General features: G+C 46.9%; 2 protein-coding genes across 6 annotated transcripts in view; both read left to right on the top strand.

Moving 5' to 3' along the window:
* Positions 1–166: 166 nt before the first annotated feature.
* On the top strand, positions 167–17399 carry TADA3 (transcriptional adaptor 3). 3 transcript variants are annotated; one of them, XM_066617604.1, is made up of 9 exons: positions 167–230; positions 1194–1413; positions 3038–3288; positions 4612–4717; positions 8344–8485; positions 10538–10641; positions 10826–10935; positions 13125–13310; positions 13611–17399. In XM_066617604.1, exons 2-9 carry the CDS (start codon positions 1207–1209, stop codon positions 13801–13803), a joined length of 1299 nt encoding a protein of 432 aa, XP_066473701.1. In that variant the 5' UTR covers positions 167–230; positions 1194–1206; the 3' UTR covers positions 13804–17399. The 3 variants fall into 3 exon arrangements, with proteins under 3 accessions (XP_066473701.1, XP_066473699.1, XP_066473698.1); XM_066617602.1 differs by lacking the exon at positions 167–230 and adding an exon at positions 295–347; XM_066617601.1 differs by lacking the exon at positions 167–230 and adding an exon at positions 301–996.
* Positions 17400–24627: 7228 nt separating this feature from the next.
* The window catches only part of CAMK1 (calcium/calmodulin dependent protein kinase I), a 39568-nt gene continuing 38254 nt past the window's right edge, over positions 24628–25941 (top strand). For all 3 annotated transcript variants that reach the window (XM_066616817.1, XM_066616818.1, XM_066616820.1), the window contains exon 1: positions 24628–24783. In XM_066616817.1, coding sequence (XP_066472914.1) covers positions 24698–24783 — 86 coding nt within the window. In that variant the 5' untranslated portion in view covers positions 24628–24697. The remainder of the gene's footprint in view (positions 24784–25941) is intronic.

Genomic DNA, 25941 nt, shown 5'->3' on the forward strand with positions numbered 1-25941 from the left:
AATACACCCTCCGGTGCTTGGCGCTCTGCCAACGTGAGCGTGGATTGAGGCGGAAAGTTTCAGCCAATGGGAAGGCACTGCGGCCGACGTGGGCGTGGCTGGAAGGGAGGAGGAGGAGGAGGAAGCGCTCTCTATGGAAGAGCTCATTCTCACCCCTTTTGGGGGCGCCGCTCGGCCGTCTCCCGGGGATACGCGGTGACGTCAAGTTTCCGCTCCCACCCCTGCGCGAGGTGGGTGTCACCCGGAAGGAGCCCCTGGAAACGGAAGTCGCTTCCTTCTCCTTCCCCAGCCCCCCTCCTGGCTAGTTTGGTTCCCCCCCATTTACTTTCCTATTTCTAGCTGCACAGGTAGGCTTGTTCTTCTGTGCCCTGGAGCTCCCTTCCTCCTGCAGTCTCTGTCAGTGGCTCCTTCCTCTAGCAGCCTCTCTGGTGCTCCTGCCTCCCCCTGGGCCTCCTGAGCCTCCAGCCTCCCTGGTGGCTCTTCCTATGTGAGGCCACCACCTCCTGCCTTCATTCCCTGTCTCTGCCTGTCCCCCACCTCTGCCCTGCCTCAGCCATCCCTTCTGCAGCTCAGCTCTGCCCTCTCCCTCATGGGGCTGTCCTTTCCCCTCCACTAGCCAAATAGCTGACAGTAGCACCTCCTCTTAACCTGCATCTGTCCCCACCCACCCCCACTGAAATCTTGCCCCCACCAGCTCTCCCCCCACCCACCCCCACTGAAATCTTCTCCCACCAGCTCCCCCCCCACTGAAATCTCCCTCCCACCAGCTCTCTCCCATCAATCCCCATTGAAATCCCTGTACACTAGCTCTCCCCCATCTCCCCTCCCCAGTCACTGACAAACTGTGCCTACCCCTTTGCAAAACTTCCCCTTTGCAGTAACTTTCTGCAGGGTAAGCGATCTACAGACCAGTCAGTCAGTCAGAACTTTTATTGGCATATTGATCTACAGACCAGTTTCTGATTTGCCACTTTATCCCTGGCCCAATTTTGACAGGTATATTTTTTATTAACTCTCTTCTTTCTCACCCTGGCAGATGCTGTCTTGTTTGTATTGCAACTGGGTGTGTTGTTATAAATGTCTACTTTTCTGCAGGGGCACCATGACTGAGCTGAAGGACTGCCCAATACAGTTCCATGGCTATAAGTCTGTATGTACAGTATGTCATTAATGTTTTGTTTTTCTTTCTGCAGGTCCAGGGGTATCATGTCTGAGCTGAAGGACTGTCCCCTGCAGTTCCATGACTTTAAGTCCGTGGACCATCTGAAGGTGTGCCCCCGCTACACAGCAGTACTGGCCCGTTCTGAAGATGACGGCATTGGCATTGAAGAGCTGGACACCTTACAGCTGGAGCTGGAAACACTGCTGTCTTCTGCTAGTCGCCGACTTCGAGTGTTGGAGGCAGAGACGCAGGTCAGAGGGGAACTGAGCTGCTCTGTGAAGTTGAGATGCTTGAAATCATGGCTCCTAGGCACTTCCTTTGCTCTAACGATACACAACTAAAAGTGCAGGATTTGACCCTTCAGATGTCTGGGTGGGGGGAAGCTCTAAAACCACTTTTTTGCTCAGGAGACTTCTGTGCACAGACCTGCCATGCAAACTGTACAGTTTGTATGGTTCCACAGTCACATCTGACAATTTTGTGTTTTGTGTGACTTGATGCTAAATATATGGAAGTACTAAATATATGGTCTTTGAGGGTCCTGTGCACAATATGAAGGAATCTGGTCCACAAAATGTCCCTGTGTTGTTTCTCAAGGATGTTGCTTCTTAGTCAGTTGCCAAGTCAATTGCACTTGGACAGCAAACCTATCAAAGAACCTTTTTCTTTTAATCCCACTGTCTTGCTTTTTTAAAAGTGTATTATTCCACTATTCTTTCATAGAGCACTTTGAGACGTTTACAGTAATCGAAGCAATTAACACTGTTTTTAATACAGCACAGCAAGCAATGTTAAATCAATACAATACAGTAGCAGAATGTGTTGTATTGTTATCACTGTGGACAGATTTACACCTGGTATATCACAGAACATTAAGAGTTGGAAGGGATCTTGGAGGTTTAGTCCAACTCTTTGCTTGGTAGAGGCCACAATACACAGCTGGTCATCCAACCTCTGCTTGAAAACCTCCAGTGAGATCTCACAACTTCATAAGTCAGACTGTTCCAGTGTCCAACAGTTAGGAAGCTCTTTCTCATGTCTGGTATAAACTTACTTCCCTGTGGTTTCAACCCATTGAATCAGAACTGCCATGTCTGGGGATATCTATTATTGGCCTTTATCAGAGTGAATCATAGGACATTGGCATTTTTTGATAGCTTAGTCCTATACATTTTGAAGGGATACAGTCCTAAATAAACTTAAGTTGAAGACTCTCTTTATAATCAAGTGCTTTTTTTCAGGATAGGTGGGTGAAGATTGAGTTGTTCATAGATTTGTGCCGCTGCAGCAAAATGATCGACCTTCTTAACTGTTGGAAGAGTTGTAGCTAGTGAAACTGGATCTGGCTTTAGTCTTATGTGGACAGATATGGGATGCAAGACTGGTGAAGCTAGTCAGCATCCTGTCCATGTGGCAAGGACTGGAGCCCCATCTTGCTAGCTTCACCAGTCTCGCAGCCCGTTCAAAACCTGCCTCAATGCACCCATGCGTCAATTCCCATCACTCCCTATAGGCACTCTCTCAAAACAGACCTCCTGGCCCACAGGTCTGTTAAGGCCTGCTCTCAGAGCAGTCTCCACGTTACTGTGTAGAAACAGGGTCCTGAATGATAGACTTGAAATATACTTAAATATATAGGATTGCAGCACAATCCTACGCGTGTCTATTTCGAAGTAAATTCCGTTGTGTTTCCTGAGGCTGAGGGACTGTATGTAAAATACAGTATAGCATAGCGAACTTGCTTAGGCAAGCAAGCTTAGGCAACTAACTACTGTAGCTTGCATATGCGTGACAGAAGACAAGCAGAAAGCATGGTTGTGGAGCAGTGATATGGTGGTCTTTTTATGAGGCTGTTTTTTTTCCTTTTCTTCTCAGATCCTGACAGACTGGCAGGACAAAAAAGGGGACAGGCGGTTTCTGAAACTGGGCAAGGAGCATGAGTTGGGCACTCCTATCAAGCATGGCAAACCCAAGAAACAGAAACTGGAAGGGAAAGGTGGCCACAGCACAGGACAGGGTCCTGGTCGACCCAAATCCAAGAACTTGCAGCCTAAAATCCAAGAGTACGAGTTCCAAGATGATCCAATTGATGTGCCCCGTATTCCCAAAAATGATGCACCTAATAGGTATGGGGGGGGGGGAGACTTGCAGAAACCAGTTAATAATACACACATAAGCATTATGTAGCACTTCAACATGGCATATCCTTTGCAGTAGGAGTTGACAGCCTTCTTCTGCATAGGAGCCACAGACTGTATCTATGAGTGAATGGTGGGTCACATTTATCTCTAGTTTTAATTAAACACTTGCCAAGGTTAAGCAAGGGCTGAGACAGAGTGAAGGGAAAAGCATGGCAGCCTATAGCCCTGGATTTCATGGGAACTTCTTGCCATGCACTTACAGAACTATGCAGTGCTGGGCTTCTTGCCGCCTCCGGCTTCCACCGGTATCCCCAGGGCTGTGGAGGCAAGCAGGATTGATGCCAGGGCTCCAGTGCTACCTCCTGTCTGCCCTTTGAAGTTGTCTGGGTTGGAGAAATAGTTGTGCAGTCGGGGCAGCCCTCCAGCAGCTCCATGTGTAACTCAAGGGCTGTCAGCATGAATTGGTCCCATAGCAGTTGATCAGAGAGTGCCCACTGGCACCTGGGGCCAGCTTCTCGGACTGCAGAAGAGGTGGCAGTAGCTGCTGCTACTGCCACCTCCACTCCTGCCTTGGTCTTCTCTGGGTCTGCTCAGAATGGCTGAGGAAGTGGTTCACAGAAGGGGAACAAAGGCTAGAGGATCTCAGAATGGCTGACTCCTGCTCTACGATTTGGCAAGGTTAACCATTGTTGTTTTAGAAGAGGCGGCCTCACGTGAGACAGTGTGACATCTTAGAATAGATGCCACTGCCTTCTGATGGGTCAGACAGGTAGATGGATAAATTAAATACTTGTCTGCACTGACTGGCAGCAACGTTCAGCACATTCCAGGTTCAATCCCCAGCATTTCAAGGTAGGGCTTGGTTTTGCTTGAATTCCAGAGTTTCAAGCAGAACCGTTTCCAAGCCCTACCTTGAAATGTTGGGGATTGAACCTGGAATATTCTGCATGCATAGCAGGTGCTCTCCTACTGAGCTGTGTCTCTTTTCTCTTCATACACTTGGAGCATGTTTACCCATATGGTTACTGAGAAAAGTGTTAATATGTGGAAAAAGCAAAATGCATGGAAAAAAAACTTCACTCCTATATTTTTTGGATGTGAATATTGTTATTAAGTAGACCTTTTTATCTCTTTCAAGTGATGTTCTTTTCTTCATTGTGGGAAGGATGGTTGTCTCTCTAACAAGCCACTCTCTGTGGCAGTAACGATGTGTTCAGGCTGTACCCGCCTGTTGCTTACCCAACCCACTCGGCTTGCACTGTGCCTCCCTACACTCATAAGTGTTTCTGTTTGGCTCTATGTTTACAGGTTCTGGGCCTCAGTAGAGCCATACTGTGCTGACCTCACCAGTGAGGAGGTACGTACCCTGGAAGATCTCCTGAAACCACCAGAAGATGAAGCTGAACACTACAAGGTAAAACCATGGTTGTAAAGGCCCCTTTGTTCACCCTTTCAGCTGGGTTTTGACTGAGTGATCTGGAAGTATTTTTTGCCACATAATCTTTTGCCAAACTGTTGCATTGCCCCACCAGTATGATTAACTGGACCCTGAGAAACATATTGCGCTAACTGACCCATAAAAGTACTATTGCAGTGATTCTCAAACATTTTGGTCTGCAGAGCCCTTCTAAAAATTATTGAGGAGCCTCAGAGAGCTTTTGTCTATGTGGGTTCCACTTATTGATTACTGCATTAGAACAGTAGTTCTCAAACTTTTTAGCACTGGGACCCACTTTTTAGAATTGTTGGAACCCACTGGAAATGATGTCATGCCCAGAAGTGACATCATTGAGCAGTAAAAAAATTTTTCAAAAAAAATTAAACCCTGTTAATTGGGTAACAGGCACTTTTTCAAGTGGGTTCTCCCCTTTTTAGCAAGGGGAGAGTAACTAGCCCTCCTCACCCCAGCAGTATCTTTTCTAGTGGCCTTCTGCTGGTGTTCGTTTGCACTTTTTTAGACTGTGAGCCCTGTTGGGACAGGGAGCCATTAGATATTTGATTTTCTCTGTAAACTGCTTTGTGAACTCTTTGTTGAAAAGGGGTATATAAATCCTGTTATTAATAATTTTTAATACCACCCATATGACCCAATCAATCAATCAAGTAAATTAAAAGTTTACAATAAGTAGAAGTTTAAAAAATTATTTAAAATAAAGAAGCAGTACCGAAAGAGTTGCTGATGTGTTTAAAAAAAAATTCTCCGAACATCCCAAAGGCTGCAGTTCTAACCACACTTTACGGGAGTAAGCCACATTGACTGTCATTCTTAAAAGCATATACATAGTAGCCTGCCAAAAGTACCGATCTGTAACATTTCCCCAAATGCAGTCACATACCATGGTAGCATCAAATCTAATGTATTAAAAATAAAATTCACACTGAAGTGAATGGGGACCCACCTGAAACTAGCTTGCGACCCAGCTAGTGGGTCCCGACTCACAGTTTGAGAAACACTGCATTAGAATATAAAACTTGATAAATAATGATAAAAATAAAACTGTAACTCGTTCAGTGTTACTTTTTTATTTTTTTCAAAACAAATTTTGTTTTTAGGGAGAAGGGTGGCATTGTATTATTTACGTTTTTGCAAAGTTTTTTAATGTCTGTTTTTATGGAGAAAGAGAACAAAATTTTTGGAAGCATTCTTAAAGAAGTCTGTTTAGAGGCAACCAGTAACATTTCTGAATTATCGTTAATGGAACAGCTTTGGTTCATATTATAAAACATTTTTAAGAATCAAGGAAAGTCAGCACATTTTACTCTCAGTGAGACTTTTGCTATTGTACCCACTACTGACAGATATTTTATATCAAGGTTGTATTGGGTGGTTTTGAGAGCCATGCTGGAGAGCAATGCTGATGGCTGTGAAAGCAGTAGGTGCTTGTGCTGGAGCCTCATTAGTGATCCACCCCTCCCTCCTTCCCTGCCCAAGTTCCCAGGGGCCAAGAAAAGTGCAGGGACACCACCTGGGAATGGGGCGGGGCTTATGACAGTGTGCTTGCTGAGCCCCTGATGGGGTCTCATGTCGTCACAGGACTACTCAGAGCTCAGTTTGAGACATGCTGTGCTAGGGGGTTTCAAACCATGTGCTGCATTAGTGGCTGGAGTAACCACTGGACTGAGTATGTTTGGAGTGGGTGTGAACTGGCCTGTGGTGAATATTCCTGACTCTTCCCTGCTTTACCCCCTCCTTACCCTGAGCCCCCCTCTAGTACTGGGCTTCTAAAATGCCTCAGCATCTGGAAAAAGGCTGCTGAATCATCGGGCCCCAGTAGACATTATCCTGGGATGGTACCTGTTGCTTGATCATCTTCATTTTTCTCCCTTGATTGGTAGACAAAGCAATTGCTGCTAACCACTAGGTGCTGCACTTGTTTTGCCTCTCCGTTACCTCTTGCGTAGTATAACTGTCAGACAGAATCTAGGCAGCTTCTCCGAAGTCTTCCCGCAGTTCAGAACATGGCGACAGCCATTTCCTTGACGTGCAACAGGGAAGAAACTATCCTGTTCCACATTGTGGGAAAACTTTCAAGTGCAGGCAATAGAATTGCTAGGCTGAACTCTCAGGATCTATCCTAAGGCATCCTGAGTACGAGATCAAGCTGCAGATCAAAAACTCCCCCAGGTCAACTCTGCCATGAATTCTCACTAGATGGCCTTAGGCAAACCTCACAGGCAAACCCTCACAGCCTCAGCTCCCAAGCTTCATCCTTCAGGGCTGTTGTAAGATCAGCTTCATGATAACAGCTGTGAAGTGCTTTGTGCACACAGAAAGCGCTGTTCATATTTTAGGTATTATTGTTCTTTAATAAACCTTCAGTTGCTAAAGAAGCAACTTTTGCATCCATCCTTTCCTCTGAATGGTGGACACTTCCAGACACCTGTTTGAAACTGTGGACAGCTACTGCTGCCAGTCACTGTTGATAATACTGATCTAGATGGACTGTTGGTCTGAGTTGCTACAGGGCAGCTTCTTTACTCCATTGGCTGTCCATTCTACCAGCTTAGCACTCTAATGGCTCGATCAGGGCTTGCTTCCAGATCAGTGTTGTTAAGAGTGCAGCCTTCCCCATCGTTCCTGAGATGCCAGTTTGTAGGAGCTAAACAGAGGGAGCAGCAGCAGGGTATTTACCTGGGGCTGTAATGTTGGCATAATTCCATTTGCTTGGGCGGCTCCAACACATTCACAGCTCTGCCTGTTCTTTAAGAACTAGAGCTTGCTATCAAGCAGCTGAGCTCTTTCACAGTTTCCTGATAGTAAGTGGTTTCACTCTGTTCCTATCTTTGGGGCACTGAAGTGGCTTGGCTGCCTCTAGAGATGGAGCTTTTTTTAGTAGGTGGCACAAAACAGAGGATGCCAAAGCGAAGGATGCCTCCCCTGTGCCAAGGCAGCCTCAAGTGACCCCCTATCCTATCTATGGTGCAAGGCTACATATGGATGCTTCCTGGGTAGCACAGTCTCCCTTTCTGGTCTCTCTTTTACTTAACCTTGGATATTCCTGGATTTCTTGAGGAACTTCTGCCTGGTTTTCTCTGGGTCCTGCCACTGAGAATGCCCCATCTCTAGTTACATGCTCTGATGGGAGGGAGGGGCAAAGATAATTCATTTTCTGTGCCAAAAAGGTTGAATTCTGTGACCTCTATCAGTTATGCACATTGCTAATCTAGAGGAGCAAAGAGCTATTCAGGATCTGAGGGCCCCATTTTTTTGACCACTGGGTATCTGCTCAGACCCCATTCTGAGCACTCAGATTTTCAACGTGCTTAGTTGGGAATAGGAAGCTCAAATTATTTGTTGACATGGAAGCAAGAATATGGTGAAGAAACTTAGCTGGAGGGAGAAAGGAGGAAACAGTACTGTTAGGGCAGGCAGAATAATGATGCAGCTGTATCTGGGAAGGGGTCAAGTACCTGGACACTGATAAGGGACTAGACAAAGCTGAACCCCTTCCAGGCCTCTTGGAGCTGGCACTTCTACCCTCCTGTTGCTAATTTCCTGAGATGATGGCTATTAAAACCTGTTGTATCTTGCCTTTGTAGATTCCACCCTTGGGGAAGCATTACTCCCAGCGCTGGGCTCAGGAGGACATGCTAGAGGAGCAGAAAGATGGGGCTCGAGCTGCAGCTGCTGCTGATAAGAAAAAAGGCATCTTAGGGCCATTGACGGAGCTGGACAGTAAAGGTATCTGGAGCTTTTCTGCAGGATTTTATGCAAAATGGGCAAGACTAAAGGTATCCACCTGATATGCTGGAGGAGTCTGGAGTTCACCACTGTGGTGCATGCTTTATTTAGTTATGCATACAAGGCCTTAGGTTAAATCCCCAGTTGAGGACTTGTGAGTTTGAAGCCTGGGAGCTGGATGTAAGGCATTGCCAATCAACTCTGACTGCCCTGTGCTGAGTGGTCCGCACAGGTTCTTCCCTTTGTTTTTAAATCTCTTAGGATTCATCCAGGTTTTGGTTTACTTTCATTTGGTGTGACATAACTAGAAGCTTCTCTTCCACTACTCCTGACGATTTATGTGCATCTTGGTTGCTCTTTGGGAGCACTATGAAGAGGCCCATCGTAAGAACGTAAGAACAGCCCTGCTGGATCAGGCCATAGGTCCACCTTATCCAGCTTCCTGAATCTCACAGTGGCAAGCTGTGTGGAGGATTGTTTGATAAAGGTTTTCCTCAAGGACACAAGTTGGCCAGCACTGCCCCTGCCTTGAGAAAACACAGTTAAAGTAAGAGAACCAGTTTCTTGATAAGCATTTTAAACTGGGTCTAAAACCAGTGTTATGCAGAAGTAAGGAAACACACACACACACCCTTTAAATGAATAGGCTGGGAGAGAATGTGCTTCCCATCAAAGGATGCAGGCCTGTTAAGAAAACGAAAACAAAAAATTACAACACTCTTCCTGTGGTGGTTGTAATATGAATGTGGATTTTAGAGTGCATCTGAGGTGAGGAAGGAGGAAAAACACGTTGGAAGGAAGGTGTTACATAGAGAAAATTCTAACCTTTAGGCCTTGTCCCTAAGCTAGAAGTGGAATGTGGAAGGGTGCGGAGAGAGGATTGAAGCAAGAAATGCAGTTAATAGTTACTGTTCTTGGAGATAGCCTGCCAGGCTTTGGTGCTAGGTTTTGTGCAGCATTTTGGAGACCCAAGAAAGATGCCAAGACAGGCAGTCTTTGCAATCTGTTTGGGTAACACATATCACTTGAGTAGGCTGCCAGTATTTGTTGGAGTCTGGGTGAATGCCTGTGTACTATGGCCAGAGGAAGGATCCTAACCAGATAATCTATTGTATACTTGAGGTCCTGATTGCTTTGATCGGTATTTAGGGATATGTTCCTTTGTGTGGACGATGTTCCTTATCTACTCGCTTTTCCTGATTCCCAGAGTGGACAATGTGTACATTACTTGCCCCTGATAAGCCTAGTCAGGCAAACAGGATGGTACCACAGTAGTTAAAAACACAGATATCAAACAGGAACAGCATTACATAATAGTTTGCAGTCTTATCTCCTTTCCCAGACTGTGGCCTGGCATCTTGGTAGCAGAAAGAGGTCCAGGTGGAGTTTTGGAGCTTAGGTCAAGTGCCAGCAGGAGGCAGACAGGATGATCAACTGACAATAATATGAACTTTGCACACTTTTTGGAACTTTGAACAGCAGTGTGCATAGTTCATATTATTGTCTATTGGTGTATACGCAGAAGTCAGAAAAACCTTTTTAAAAATCTATGGTGGTTTTGTATGAATTTGGGGGGCTAATTCCAAAAATAGCATCAAAATAGGGCAAAAATAGTTTTGCCCTATCCGCTCTAGTTTTGGAGATACGGCATAGTCTCACTAGTGAATAGTTCAAGCAGCTTCCTTGTGAAGAAGCCATGGCGCAGGCTTGAAGCTGCTTGAATCATTCACAAACAAGTCTCTGCCGTATCTCCAAAACTAGACATGACAGGGCAAAACCGATGGCATTTTTGGGAATCAGCTCCCCAAATATACCCAGGAATAGATCTAACTTTGAAGACAGCAAAATGTGCGTTAGCCTGCATAGTTGGAGTTGATGTGAGCTGTGCTGCCTGGCATGTCTCAAAGGCATTTACAATACTGTCCATTGGTCATAGAGTGCATGACTACAAAAAGGTGGATCACAAAGAATACAAAATTATGACAGCATCACTTATAACAACATGGCCTCAGACCCATCTAGGCAATCAGTTCTTTTTTCCCCACTCTCCAGACGTTGATGCTTTACTGAAGAAGTCTGAGTCGCAGCATGAACAGCCTGAGGACGGCTGCCCGTTTGGACCTCTGACCCAGCGCCTCCTGCAGGCACTTGTAGAAGTAAGAAAAGAAGATTTTGTCCTGCCCCTTGTTTATGGCTTCTGCAGTCTCTGATCATGGGGGCTGCAGTCTTACGGATGCGGACTTGGGAGATCTTCACTGAACACAGTGGGACTGACTTCTGAATAAATTTGCTTTGGATGGCGATGTAAGCAGCCTCTTTCTGTCTGTCTTCTCCCTGTAGGAAAATATCATTTCCCCTATTGAAGATTCACCAATTCCAGAGATAGCAGGCAAGGATTCTGCAGCTGATGGGGCCAGCACCTCCCCCCGCAGCCAGAACAAGCCCTTCAGGTAACCATTAATAGTCATCTTGCTCCTGTGGGAGTAATTACGTAATTGCATTAAAATTCTGTCCTGCTTTTTCCCTACATTAGATCTTTGAGGCAACTAACTCAGTTGAATAAAATACCCCAACAAGTAAGCTAAAAGGAATACGGTGCCTAGTACTTATGACAGCAGTGATAAGCAGCTATTCAAATTAGTAAGCAGATCAATATTGTTTACATCAAAGCTCTGGGACTGCGGGGTAGTTTCAGTTTGGTGCCAGAGGAATAGTAGCTTCTGTGCCTGATGAATGTATTGTGGTGTGAGATGGGGTGGAAAGGTATTAAGCCATCCAGGAGGCAACACTGTAAGAATTGTTGCCATTTTCTAACTTGAGGCATTGACCTAAAGTGGGGTTTTCACCCTTTTTTATTTGCACGCACCATTTTTCTAACTACCATAACTGCTATCAAAGATGTCAACAGTGTACAGGAGTGGCAGCTTGGCCCACAATTGTGTTTTGCTCTTCACCTTCTTCCCCCAAACAATGTGTCTTTCAAAGGGCCAGGCCAGTTGCACAGCCACAGCTTGCCCACTCCAGCCAGGCAGGGCAGTACCACACAGTTAGCATGCCAAGTGGGGCCTAGTACTGTCTGCCATACTGTGAAGTGGTACTGGTTGAGATGCACTGGTTTAAGCAGGCAGTAACGGCACTCACATCACCATAGCCCACATAATTCCTTTGCCTCCTGAAGGCCTGTGTTACTTGGTTGTGACCTTGAAGGTTTTTGGGATGCCGAGGAAATGATATGAGAGATCCAGGTTGCCTCATATAGAGAGGTTCTTATGAGAATACTTTACAACACAAGAGTGCAAGCAGATGGCTGGAACAGGATGGTGGGGTGACACACAGCCACTAAGTCTGGTTCAAAACAAAACAAAGCAGCATTTTTATATATGTTTACTACTAAAGCTGTAGCTGGTTACAAAAAAATATAGCAATAGTACAGATAGAAGTCCTAGAAAGCCTGGCCTTACTAGGCCAGTAAACAAAGATAACTAAATAATAATAATAATAACTCGGTATTTATATACTGCCTTTCTGGTCATCGGATTACTCCTCTGACTTTATTCAAGGCGGTTTACATAGGCAGGCGTTTCTAAATCCCTCAAGGGGATTTTTACAATCATAGAGGTTCTCTCTTTCAAGAACCAACAACATTTCAGAATGGATCTTCCTGGTTTGGTCTCACTTCTGGCCTCCAGTTCTCCCACGCAGGCTGACAAGCAGCTCCATCTCTCACATGGAGGGCAGCCAAGATGCTTCTTGCTCACACCAAGAGCAGGCGGAATCACTCAGCCTGGCTTGTCAGCTGCTTCAAGGTCACGCCATTCTCAGCCGTTCAGGGAGCTGCCGGTGTCCTCGAACTGGCGACCTTCTGATGTTTATCTTCGGGCTAACGGAGGCTCTACCCTCTAGACCAGACCTCCTGCTCTCCTCCTGCACCTAGAATAATAGGTGCAGAGAACTCAAGCGCAGGTTGCTCTGCTGATAAGGCCAACTACTTAGCAGGGAATGGTGCGATCTTGGCATGCAGGTTGTTGGCGGGCAAAGCCGCAAGCGAGCACAAGTCCTTTGATTGATCTTTTCGACTTGGAGCATGTCAGAACTTTGCTTATGCCCAGAAATGCTAAAGCTAAAGTATAGTTTGTTTGGTCCATTGTTAAAGCTTGCATCTTGCTTTCTGCTGTCAGGCATATTTCTTGGTGGTCAGAAGGGAGCATAGGGGGCAGACCCACCACCAGTTGAGGTAGGGAAGGTATTGTTGTGGCAAGGTATAGAAGTCTCCACTTTTTCCCACCCAGTTTTAGGCAGTGCAAATAGATGTATGCAGCAACTTGAGTTTGCATAATTTGTACAGATCGTGCCCCCATCTGAAAACTGAGGTGTGTTACCTCAGCTGAGACTTCTTTGTCCTTTTAAGTGCATACAGCTCTTGATGAGCTGAGGTTGAGAATGAGTGACTTGCCCAAAGTTTACCAAATGAGATCAGGGTTGATCAAGGATTTAGCTGCTGCTCTCCTTAGTCTAAATATGTCCTGTCTTCTCTTTCCCAAACCACGTGCTGGCTGTCAAGATGAATGACCTCTCTGTTGCATGTCATGCTGAGCATGTATAATGCCCAGCTTTACACTTGCTTCTCTTGCCCCTGCAGCGTACCCCATACCAAGTCCCTGGAAGGCCGCATCAAAGAAGAGCTGATCGCTCAAGGTTTGCTAGAGTCGGAGGACCGACCTGCTGAGGATTCGGAGGATGAAGTGTTGGCTGAACTGCGAAAGCGGCAGGCTGAACTCAAGGCTCTGAGCGCACACAACCGAGCTAAGAAAGGGGAGCTGCTCAGGTAAGACATGGCAGGGGGGAGGAATCAAATGACTCCAGCCCTTTTCCACCTTTACTTTGGAAAGGCTGATTCTACTGCCTTCCCTTGTCAGTTTGAGCAGGAAGACACCAGTCATACAATCCTGCGAAGCTGCCTTATATGGAGCCAGGTCATTTATCCACCTGACTTGGCAGCAGATTTCCAGGGTTGCCTAGCTGGGGTTTGAACCTGAAACCTTCTGCATTCAAGGGATGGGATCTCTCATTGTGTTGCGATCCCACAGTCTGACTAAAGCATTGCCTTATCCCGTTGTCCTCGCAGGCTGGCCAAGGAGGAGTTGCATAGGCAGGAGCTGCGGCAGCGAGTACGCATGGCAGACAACGAGGTCATGGATGCCTTTCGCAAGATCATGGCAGCACGTCAGAAAAAACGCACCCCAACAAAGAAGGAGAAAGACCAGGCCTGGAAGAGCCTCAAGGAGCGCGAAAGCATTCTGAAACTGCTGGATGGCTAGTCTGGATGCAAGCCACTCAGCCAGGCTTCTCCATTTGAACTACAGGATGGGTTTGAACCTGAGAGAGATGCCTGCTGCCAGCTGACTACAGCAGCTCTCTCCATTGGCTTTCCAGTGTGCAGTTTTGCCTGTTCAGAGGTGTCATCTCCAAAGATCCACGGTGACCAAAGTCCAGCTCGGGCTTTGACAGTGTGCCATTTCTTTCCTGCACGTGACTGTGAGCATTAGTGCTGTGGGGATAGGGGCACGACTACTACTAGACATGGTATCCCCCTTTATGCCTGTAGGGCCAGTTTGCTGCAGTATGGAGTTGAGGGTAGGACAAGACCTTGCATCTGATTTCTGAATCATACCAGCTTTCAAGGCCAGCCTTCAGCACAAATGGAGGACTGGCTTGGATTCCCCCCCCCCCGCCAACTGCTGCTCTTTTGCCCTGTTTCATTGAGCCATTGGTGGTTGCAGACACAATGATTTTTGTATGTGAGAGCAGAATTCCCCAAGCACCTGACTGGTATACAGCTGGCAACAGTCTGAGTGACTCATGCTCATACTGCTCTCCCCAGTTTACCTAGGCCTACAGGTACTTGCCCATTTTCCCTTGGTGGTGTCAGTAGGTGCCTGTAGTACTTGGTTCTGAACCAGTAGAGGGCAGTGTAAGCTCCTTGCTGCATCTCAGCAGAACATTTCACTCTCAGGGTATGAAAACTGTTGGTCCAAGCACTGCTGAGGGTGTGGACTGCTGCACTGTGGGCAGGGGTGTTGCTGAGTCTGCAAGGCAGCCCTGATGGCTTTACTCAACTTCCTGTTCTACACATCTCTTCCTGTGGTTGTTGGTCATGCACTCCTCCTTCCCCCCCCCCTACTGTCCAAACTTAAGGGGTGGTATTGCTCTCTTGATGCAAAAAGCCAAGCTGAGGACCACACAGCACTACAGGTACAGGAGACTGGAGAAGACATTTGAGAGTGAGGCTAGACTGAGAGACCTGGCTCTGCCTGTGTTTGTTCTCGCTGTGTACGTCAGCAGTGGAATTGCAAAGGGCAAGAATCTGTTAGGAAGAAAGCCACTTGTGGCTGTGGGAGGGAAGAAGGGCACCCTCCGTTCTCTAAGAATCTGTGTTTTGCTCTGGGCAGCTTATGTCCAGATCTGAGAGGGTAGTCTGGGAAGCAAGAAAAGAACAGCTTCCCTGTGGGCATCTCCTTAGTGTTGCAGGGAGGGGAAAAGGAAAGTAGCCAGAATGGGGGGCTGGTGATGGTGGTGGTCAACTAAGCAGCCTGAGACTACTTCCTGCAAGTGGTGCATGGGCTGAATCCACTCGGAAGCCTCAATCAAGGCAGCTACAGATCTGATCAAGCTGAGTGAAAAGCATGGGGTGAGAAGAAGATCCTGCCCAGGAGCTGGTCATTTGCCTTGGAGAGGACTCCATCAGCTCCTGCTTCGTTGGTCCTTGCCGCCTTCGTGCCACTGGCTGTCACATTTTCCTATACTGTAACAGGGCACTGCATTCAGGTGTATCTTTCCTTATCATAGCTGGATATTGTTACAGACTTGTAACACCTTGTAGGAGAAACTGAAGCAGGCTGTTGGCTTTATCCTGGATACTCTCTTGCTATTGTGTCCAGTGATTTCCCCCCCCCTTCACCTACTTTCTGAAGGTTTGAGTGGTCATTAAACAGCATTGGGGACTTTTTTGCTTTCCCCACCCTACCTTCCACATGCTAGCAGTTTCAAGGCTGTACTGGGGAAACGTCAAAGCTCATTAGTCTAAAAAATGAAGTAGCATTGGAAACAGCTTGAAACGGGAGATTAGGAGTCAGAGCTGGGATAAGGGGGAAGGATCAAAATGAGTTTCTCATCCACTGTGCTCGATTGTCCTCTGTGTCAACATGACGCCCTGCAGGAATTCTCCCAGAGTGTCAATAAACCCATAACTACAGCAGTTTCCCGTGCTGAGTTTGGAATGTATTTCTTTTAAACCTGAGCTGTGCGAATATCACAAGAAGTGAAAAATGGGTAGAAGGCAAAATCTGCCCTTGATCAAGCGACTGCCCAAGGTATTGGGCTTAATTGGCCTGGTGTGGTGGTGGGGAGTGAAATTGCTAAAGCCAGACTCTTGACCTAATGTGTGACTTGTCAAATGACTGGTCACAGGAGAGGAAAATTGGTACAAAACCTGCAGTGTGCTCAGCAAAAGGGAGCAGAAAGAACCATACCTACCCAAGATGTTGGGAGTGGTGAGTTTACTATGATCGAGTATGTATAGATTACATTCCCCCAACCACCACTCTGTAAGCCACAGCCCACACCTGCTTTTCCACTGTTCTGAGATTAGGGAATGGGAAGTGTCCAGGATATAGTATCATTTTCTAAGGATCCAATCCTATCCAGCTTTCCAGTGTTGATGCAGCTGTGCCAATGGGGTGTGTGTTGTATCCTGCAGGGGGGTGGTAGCACTCACTGAGGCCTCCTCAAGGTAAGGGAATGTTTATTCCCTTCCTCAGGGTGCGCTGTGGCTGCATTGGCGCTGGAAAGTTGGGTAGGATTGGGTCCTGTTAGTTGAGCAAATGTTATGAACAAACCATGGCAAAAAATACCATATCTTCCTTCCTTTCTGTGTGTTAAGGGGAAAGAGTGCAGAAAAGGGTGTGTCTTGGCATGGATGAAACAAGGAGGGGGTTACAAAGTTAAATATTACAGTTGGTGTAATGATGGAGCTATTGATTATCTGCATGACAGGAGTGAGGAAATGTTCAAGAAATAAAGTTGTGTAGGCAGGAGATGGTGATTAGAATGAGTTGTGCTAACAGAGCCTATTTGTATAAATATACTTGACTTGTGGTATGCCTGGCTGCACAAATCGTTTCTGAAGAATTTTGACCTGGGAAAGGAAGGGGGAGGATGGTTATACACAATTGAGAGGCAGTGAGATAAGAACTTGAAACCACAAGGAAGTAATGAAGCTTATGTACAATGTAAACAGTATCGCACTCTGCCTCCCAGACCTTTCAGCCTGACTACCTAATTATTTCTGATTATCCTGCCATATAGTGTTGGACCATACAGCCTAGGACAGTGGTTCCTAAACGTTTTAGCACCGGGACCCATTTTTAAAAATAATACACTTATCCGGACCCACCTAGGTTTATAAAGATTCACCGGATGACACAGTCTGCTTTTCAGAGTATTGATCTAGGCTTTCTGACCTTGGTTTATAGATGTAGTGTAGTTACATCAAATAGAAGACACACAAAGCAGGGTGTCATCATGTACAGTTTTGTGATGCTCTCGTAGGGTCAGAACCCAGGACTCTGTGCTGCTGGATGCCAACCTGTCCAGTTGTCCTCCTGTGTCCCTATCTTGCCAGGGTCTCCTTCTCTGCAAAGCCTTGAGGGATCAGGGACATTTCCTTCTGGGTTTTCAACCTGAGCCTATTTTGCTCTCTGGTCACCTGGCGCAGTGTCAGAATTTAGGACAGGACTGAAGCAGAGTCAACACAACTCTTCTGACGAAAAGGTTTATTTGCAAGGGATACTTTGGTAGCAATTGTTCTCGCAAATAGGTCTGCTGTAATAAAGCTCAGTGTTTTGGTTCCCACAGTGAACGGCTAAGAAATGACCCTTTGGAGCTGCTTAGTAACTCTCCCTTTCAGTTGGCCATTTGAGAGGAAATTTAAAACCAAACTGCCCTTCTGGCACTTTGTCAACTTACATGGTTTTGAAAGGAAACTTTTCAGTTGAATTCTGACTTCACCCAAACAGAAAAGGAAACAGTTTTTCACCTCTGCTCATGGCAAGGTGGTTGAATGCTAATGACTAGACTGTAGAACCAGATGGGGTGGGTAAGCCTTAGGACAGTGTTTTTCAAACTGTGGGTCGGGACCCACTAGGTGGGTCGCGAGCCAATTTCAGGTGGGTCCCCCTTCATTTCAATATTTTATTTTTAATATATTAGACTTGATGCTATCATGGTGTGTGATTGCATTTGGGGAAATTTTACAGACCTGTACTTTTAACAAGCTATGTATATTTTAACAATGATAGTGAATGGGACTTACTCCTGGGTAAGTGTGGGTAGGATTGCAGCCTAGGATTGTTAAAAATTTTCCTGCTTGATGATGTCACTTCTGGTCATGATGTCACTTCTGGTGGGTCCTGAGAGACTTTCATTCTAAAATGTGGGTCCTGGTGCTAAATGTGTGAGAACCACTGCCTTAGGAGAAATGACTGGTGTGTTGTGTGGATGGTATTAGGGCAGGGGTGCTCACACTTTTTTGGCTCGAGAGCTACTTTGAAACCCAGCAAGGCCCAGAGATCTACCAGAGTTTTTTTTTACAATGTTCGCGCCATCATAACATATAACATTTATGGTACAATGTATGTTGGTGTACCTTGAGCCCCACTGAGTATAACAGGACTTACTCCTGAGTAGACATGCCTAGGATTAGGCTGTGAGGCTGCAATCCTAGCCACACTTACCTGGGAGTAAGCCCCATTGAGTACAATGGGCCTTACTCCCGGCGTTTCCTCCCAGAGGCACCTGAAGGGGAGGGGGGGTCGGCACTCCGCGATCTACCGGTAGATCGCGATCCACCTATTGAGCACCCCTGCATTAGGGGATGTTCATATAGTTAATAAAGAAGAAGCAGGTATTGGCAAGAGAGCTTAACGACAGATGGACAGAAGAAGGTAATGGGTTATAACTCAGGGGCTAGGGTACATGCTGACAGGCCATGGTTCAATCCCTGATTAAAGCATTGGGTGGGGAAATGCCAATCTGTGTTGAAGATACTTAACTAGATAGACCAGTGTTTCTCAACGTTTGTGCCCTACTACACCACTTGGAACAAATATCAGTAACACCAGTAAGAGACTCAGGGCAGATGGGAGGGCTTTTCTGAATGCACAAGAAGTGCATGTTGGAGCTCTGCCTGCTGATCTGAGCTTCCAATGTGTGTTGTGTTGCTTTGCTGGTCTCGCTGCCAAGCAGCAGGGATCTGGGGATCCCGTGAGTACCACCGGACACCACCTTAAGTACTACCAGTGGTACAACTACCTCTGGTTGAGAAACACTGAGGTAGACCACCAGTCTCAGCATAACAGTGCCTGCTGGCTAGTGGGATCCTTGAATCCTGGACTGTTTAAATTGTTGTCTAATAATCCACTAAACAAGGCTGCTCCTGTGTTTCTTAAACAAGGGTGTCTACTTGGATCTTTTAACAGGCATGCTTATTAAACTTTAAAACACTCAAATGGACCATTGGTCTTCTAGTGGGGAGGGGGGGAGTAAAACCATGCAAGTTTAAAAGTCAGCTGATCCTTGCTCTGTTTTGAGGGCCGAGGCTGATCCTTGCAATATGAAGTAATAAAAGAGCGTGTCTGAAAGTGTGCATTCCTGCTTTGGCTACCCTGCTCGTGTGTGAACTGGTGAAGGGCTTGGAACATAAGAAGAGCCCTGCTGGATCAGGCCCAGGGCCCATCTAGTTCAGCTTCCTGTATCGCACAGTGGCTCACCAGATGCCTCAGGGAGCACAAGACAACAAGAGACTTGTATCCTGGTGCCCTCCCTTGCACCTGGCATTCTGAGATAGTCTACGTCTAAAACTAGGAGGCTGCACATACCCATCACAGCTTGTAAACTGTGATGGACTTTTCCTCCAGAAATTTGTCCAATCCCCATTTAAAGGCATCCAGCCCAGATACCATCACCACATCCTGTGGCAAGGAGTTCCACCAGCTAATTACATGCTGGACAAAGAAATATTTTCCTTGTTTTAAAGAGGTCCTCAGAGCTTGATTTCCCCTTCCCTCTCTTGGGCTGCAACCCTACCCACACTTTCCTGGGAGTAAGCCCCATTGACTATAAATGGGACTTACTTCTGAGTAGACATGCATAGGATTGGGCTTGCAGAAATGAAACCTTTTGCTAGAATAAAGCTTTGGGAAAGAAGGAGATCTTGAAGAGGGACTTGGAAGGAGAAACCAGCTGGAGGAGGTGAAGACTGACAGCCCAATCCTATGCGTGTCTACTCAGAAGTAACTCCCATTATAGTCAGTGGGGCTTACTCCCAGGAAAGTGTGAATAGGATTGGGCTGTGAGGCTGCAATCCTATCCACGCTTACCTGGGAGAAAGCCCCATTGACTATAATGGGAGTTACTCCTGAGTAGACAGACAGGCTTGGGCTTTGAGGCTGCAATCCTGTCCACACTTTCCTGGGAGGAAGTCCCATTGACTGTAATGGAACTGATTTCTGAGTAGACATGCCTAGGCTTGGGCTCTAAGGTTGCAATCCTATCCTCACTTACCTGGGAGTAAGCCCCATTGCCTTTAACGGGACTTACTTCCGAGTAGACATGTGCAGGCTCGGGCTCCCGGGCATGCTCTTGCACCGTCCCCAACTCAACTGGGGAGCGGGCGCCTTGGGGAGCGCGCACTGCAGGCGCTTTTCTGAATGGAGCCGCGCTGCCTCTCCGCGCCGGGTGTAATTTTAGCCTTCGTCCCGTCGCCAGGCAGCCCCCGCCTCGCCTGCTTCCGATTGGTTGCCTTGGGGTTCCAACTCCGCCTCCTTGTGGTTACATCTCTGGAAGGGGGGGCTGGAGGGCGAGCGCTGAGGAGGGGAAGGGGAGAGCGACGCCTTCTCCAGCCCTGCGCGCAGCGGCTGGAGGGGGGGCGCACGACAAAGGAGCCACTCCCGGCGCTGCGCTAGGCAGGCGGTGCATCGGTCCTTCCCACTGCAACCAGCCCCCCATGTAAGTAAAGCGAGGGTAGTTTGGGATGGGCGGAGAGAGACCGGGGGTGGATGGCACTGTTGCCCATCTCTCTGGCATCCTGGGTCCATCCATGGGTCCATGGACTCCTAGGTCCATCCATGTCCCTGGGTGGGGGACATGTCAGAAGCAGCAGTCAACTGTCAAGGCTTCTTGCCTCTGTGGCTCCCTTGCCCAGGATGTTGCAACACATCTGTGAATGGAGGTGGCACTGATGTACCTGCTCCCGCACCCGTCAGAGCCTGCTGTACCTGTTCCCACAACTGTCAGAGGCTGTGTTGCGTGTGCTGCCCTGGAGCATTGCCTCTCTCCGCCTTTGAGCATAGGAAGCTGCCCTCGTACAGCGTTCCATCCATCTAGGTCCATATGGCAGTATTTACGATGGTTGGCAGGAGCTTCCCACCCCCTCCCAATTTCACACAGGGGTTGTGAGATTTCATGGATTGGACCTGACACCTGCGCGCAAGGCATGTGCCTGTAGCATTGACAAATCCCTCCATCCTCTCTCAAGGTGTGGCCCCTCTTGCCCATGAAGTTGTAACCAGGACTTCTCACACCCAAAGTAAGAATTGTGCCCCTAGACCAAGGAGTTGGCTCAATTGCCAACTAGTTGTGGTGCTGTTGTTTCTGCGTGTTGTGTTGTTGTTGTTTCTGTGTGGCTGTTCTTTCCTGACACTGACCTTTGCGGTTGGGCTTGTACCTGCCTGTATCTGACTGTACGTGTGTTGGGGTGTCTCTCTGCAGCAAAATGCCTGTACTGTACATCATCTCTCTCTAGCTGTTCTTTCCTTGACTCTACTCTATAGAGCTGGTAACTTGCCTCTCTCTGAGACTGCAATCTTATTTACCCATACCTGGGAGTAAGCTCCTCTGAGCACGATGGCACTTCCCTCTGAGAAGCTAGCATAGGGTTGTGTTGCAAATCTGGGAAAGATACTACATCTCTCAGCTGACTCTTCTGAGTGATGAGCTCTCTCCATTTAGTATCTGCCCAGTTGTCTGTGTTAACGCATGCCGTGTGAGGAGCAGGGCCTCTGAGAGGAATTTTATCAGGGGGTACAAAGTTTCTTTTGGGCCCCTTCCCAAAGAGGGAGGGGGTGGCAATGGGGGCAGGCAGAATGGGGCAAAACAGGCAGGGGGAAAGTGGCAACAGCCAGAATAGTCTTTGGAGTCCAGTCTTCCCATTGCACAGCTCAGGTCTACTTGCCTGCCTTGTGTTGGCAGCTAGATACAGCAATACAGAAAACCAAATACACTCCTAAGTCTCTCTAAAATCTTTCAAATATAGAAAATCATTGCAGGAGGTTAGTATCATTGTATTCAGGCTCACACTGGAATGGGAAGTATCCTGTGTACACCAAAACTAACTCCTGCAGTAGCTACAGTCCTGTCGCTGTGTTGCTGAGCTCCTACACACTCCTTCATGGTTAGCAGATCCAGAAACCAAAGAGCAAGGGTAGCAGGTCAGTTTCCTCCCAGATGTGACACTGTTAAGGAATGCATGCAATCCTGGGCGCGGTGTGTATGGCTTGTGGCAGTAGTCATCACCATGTGCCCACGGTAATGCTCCCAGTATCCCATGTGGGCAGTGAGTTTGAAGAATGTAAGATCCCAGGAAATTTCTGGGCCCCCTCCTGTGGCTCCTGGGCCCCCTTTCTGACCCTGTGCCCAGGTACAAATCGCCCCCTTTACCTCCCTCTCCTAGGCCCTGGTGAGGAGGGTGGGCTTGTGTGTGTGTTGTGTATGAACATGTGTTCCACTGCACAGTTGTCTCTGAGCAAATGCAGGTATGTGTGTGCAGCATTTGGTACAACTGTCTCTGTGTGATCATACCTTGCCCCTCTCCAGGAGCACCTTTTTACTCTTGCCAAAGTACATATGTGCATGGTATTTAAGTGTCTTTAATGCATGATGCCCCTTTGTGGTCTTTATTGGGCACACAAGCCCATACAGAGTGATGCACACCTTTTTACATCTTATGATGCATTGTAGAATGCTCTGCCTGTAGTCTACAATGCAGTGTTTCTCAAAGTGTGGGTCAGGACCCACTAGGTGGGTTGCTAACCAATTTCAGGTGGGTCCCCCTTCATGTCAATATTTTATTTTTAATATATTAGACTTGATGTTATCATGGTATGTGACTGCATTTGAGGAAATTACAGACCTGTACTTTGAACAAGCTACTATGTATATTCTTTTAACAATGATAGCAAATTGGACTTACTCCTAGGTAAGTGTGGATAGGACTGCAGCCTAGGATTGTTAAAAAAATTTCTGCTTGATGACATCACTTCTGGTCATGACATCACTTCTGCTGGGTCCTGAGAGATTCTCATTCTAAAAAGTGGGTCCTGGTGCTAAATGTGTGAGAACCACTGCTACAATGCATCATAAGCCTGTCTATGAGCAAGTGTCTGCACAATTATTTTTGTGTGACGGTTGAGTGACAGCACGGACAGTGGTAGAGACCTTTCTCTCCACTGCCTTCCATGTATAGTTGCATCTATGTATGGATATGCATATGCATATGCATATGCGTGTGTGTGTGTGAGTGTGTGTGTGAGAGAGAGAGAGAGAGAGAGAAGGTGAGCATGTACTTGTTATTGAATCTATCCGTATCTGGATGTTGGCATTTATATAACTATTCTGTAGGTATGAGTCTGTCTCTTTGAAGATCTACTGTTGTCACCATATGAGTGTGTATGGAATCTTTTCATATGAGTGACATTTGTTTGGCTTGTTGCCTGCTTTGATGCATCAACCAATTTTCTTTCTCTTGGTGCATGTTTTTGTCCTTAGTGACTGTCATCCCATAGGTATGTTACAACCTATCTTTCCAAATGATTCTTTTAACACATCACATCTGAAAAATGGCCCTACTAATAAATAACCCCCCCTCAAACTCCCAGAGCACACCTGCAGAGCATTTGTGGCACACCAGTGTGCCATAGCACAGTGGTTGAAAATGGCTGAGTTAGATAGTAAGGTAGACTATGACAGAAATCCAGAAGTAAAACATTCAAAGGCAAAACGTGCCCTACTTCATAGCCTCCCCAGGAGCTGCTCATTTTAGGTCCTGTGAATGCTGACTATACGTTGCACGGGGACAGAGTCTTACCCAGGATGGGCAGGGGAAGGGCCGAGTGTAGCCCCCCCTAGGCAGAGGTTAAGGCCGAGGAGTCATATTTTTAGTGTTGCAGGAACTACAGCTGTTGCCATGGAGACAGCAGTGATGTTACCAAACAGGCTAAAGTCTGATCTCCACACTTAAGGGCACAAAGATGAGAGAACTGGGAAGAAGGTCTGTGCGTGTCTGAGATGAGCTGAAGGAAAAGAAGTCCGTTGGTCTGGACTCTGCTACCTGCACTGGCCCCCAACAAAGGGCTGTGCCAACCTTGCCCTGGTGACTTCCATAGGTCAGGGCAGGTGCATCACAGCCCTGGCGGCTGCTGTTATCTTAGACGTTCTACTGTCACAAAGGGGCTTGCCAACTTAGAGGCAGGCAGCCAAGTGCTCAAGAGGACTCCTGTTCATGCAATAGGCTTTCATATGACCCTGCTTTCTGCTGAGTGAGGCTGTGGAGTCATCTGCTTCAACATTGTCTACAGTGATTGACAGCAGCTCCCCAAGGATGCTCAGACAAGCATCTTTCCCAGCCCTACCTGGCGGTGCCAAGGATTGAACCTGGAACTGTCTTTGTGCAAAGCAGGTGCCTTAACGCTAAGCTACCGTGAGTTACAGCCCTCCAGGTCTCCAAATCTCTCTTTGTTGATGCTGTTGAATGGTTTCCAAGTCTTTCACTGGAAAGCAGCAGCAACTCTTGCTTCATATGTTTGCTGATGCAGTTCAGTTGAATGGCTTCCAAGCCTTTCACTGGAATGCAACAGGTAGCTCTTGCTTCATACTTATGGGATGAGCTGACTCAGTGTAGCTGAATATGCAGTCAACCTTCTGCCCCATATTACCCTCTTCTGCTTTTCTCCAGGATGAAAAAAAAAATCCTTGATTTCAGGTTGCCGTGTTCTTATGCCGTTCTTACTTCTGTCTTTGCCTATGCAGGCCCTGAGTTGCCATCCTATCCTGTGCCTCTGCTCTAAGGCCAGCTGGGGATTGGGCAGCCCAGGAAGAACCATGCCCTTGGAGAAAAATGAACCCAGTTGGAAGAAACGAGCTGAAGATATCCGGGAGATCTATGAATTCCGGGAGGTGTTGGGCACGTGAGTTATTCAACCTTCTGGGCAAGGATGGGAGCTGATCCTTTAAGGACCTGTTTGTTCAGTCCTTAAGAGCTTGTTCTCCTGAGAAAACAGTCCTTGCCTGCATGAAGAAGGGATTCCAAGTGTTTCAGCCACACTGTTTATTTGAAGTCATTCACAGGTTACAGTATTTTTTTACAGCTTTGAACTGCATCCATCAGAGAGAACAGGTATTCGTTTTATCTTCTCACTTGTTCAAGAGCTGTTTTGCTATGCTATAGTTCAGGGGTGGCCAAACTGGCTTTACTATAAGAGCCATGTACGACAAACTTCAGATGTTGGAGAGCCACAAGAGAGATGTTTGAGAGCCACATTATTTAAGAAGCATTTACATTCTTAAATGCCTTTACTGACCACGAGCATTAAGCGTACATTTTTAATTCAGTGGAATCTGAGTCTATACCCGGTAAATAATTACAAAGCTTGAAAATTTATTTACTTTTTATATTGCTGCACCTTAACGGTCAATGAGCCGCAAGTTTCCACCCTTTAGTTTACTATTCACCACTTGGAGGCTGGTTTTTTTCATATACATCCAGAGTCTTTCATGGTCAGTACTACTAACATAAGAATATAAGAACAGCCCCACTGGATCAGGCCTTAGGCCCATCTAAGTCCAACTTCCTGTATCTCACAGTGGCCCACCAAATGCCTCAGGGAGCACACAAGACAATAAGAGACCTGCATCCTGGTGCCCTCCCTTGCACCTGGCATTCTGACGTAACAGAATGCAATTTCAATTAACAATGCAATTAACTAACATTGCAATTAAAATTATTCAGGCTTGAAGGCCACGGTCTATTAAAAATTTCCATACCTGATGTGGGTGAGACGTGAGGAAATTTTTAATTTTAATTGTAATTAAAATTTAACTTGAAATGGGCTCAGGAGTTGTTTCAAGATAACAGAAAGGGTTTAGAGAAGTGAAAGCCAACTTCCTAAACTGGGGGGAAGCACACCATCTCAGCCAAGCTGCTGTGCGCTGGACCATTCCCCAGCTGGGATGTCATTGCGAAGGCGGGAGTGCTGAGTCTTCCATTTCCTGCCAGCTTTAGTGAGGGCTGAGGTGATGATAGTGCAGGGACAGGCGTGGAGGCATTGACAGTCTCGTGGAAGCTG

This window comes from Tiliqua scincoides, chromosome 2 (genome assembly GCF_035046505.1).
Source record: "Tiliqua scincoides isolate rTilSci1 chromosome 2, rTilSci1.hap2, whole genome shotgun sequence".
Taxonomy (NCBI): Eukaryota; Metazoa; Chordata; class Lepidosauria; order Squamata; family Scincidae; genus Tiliqua; species Tiliqua scincoides.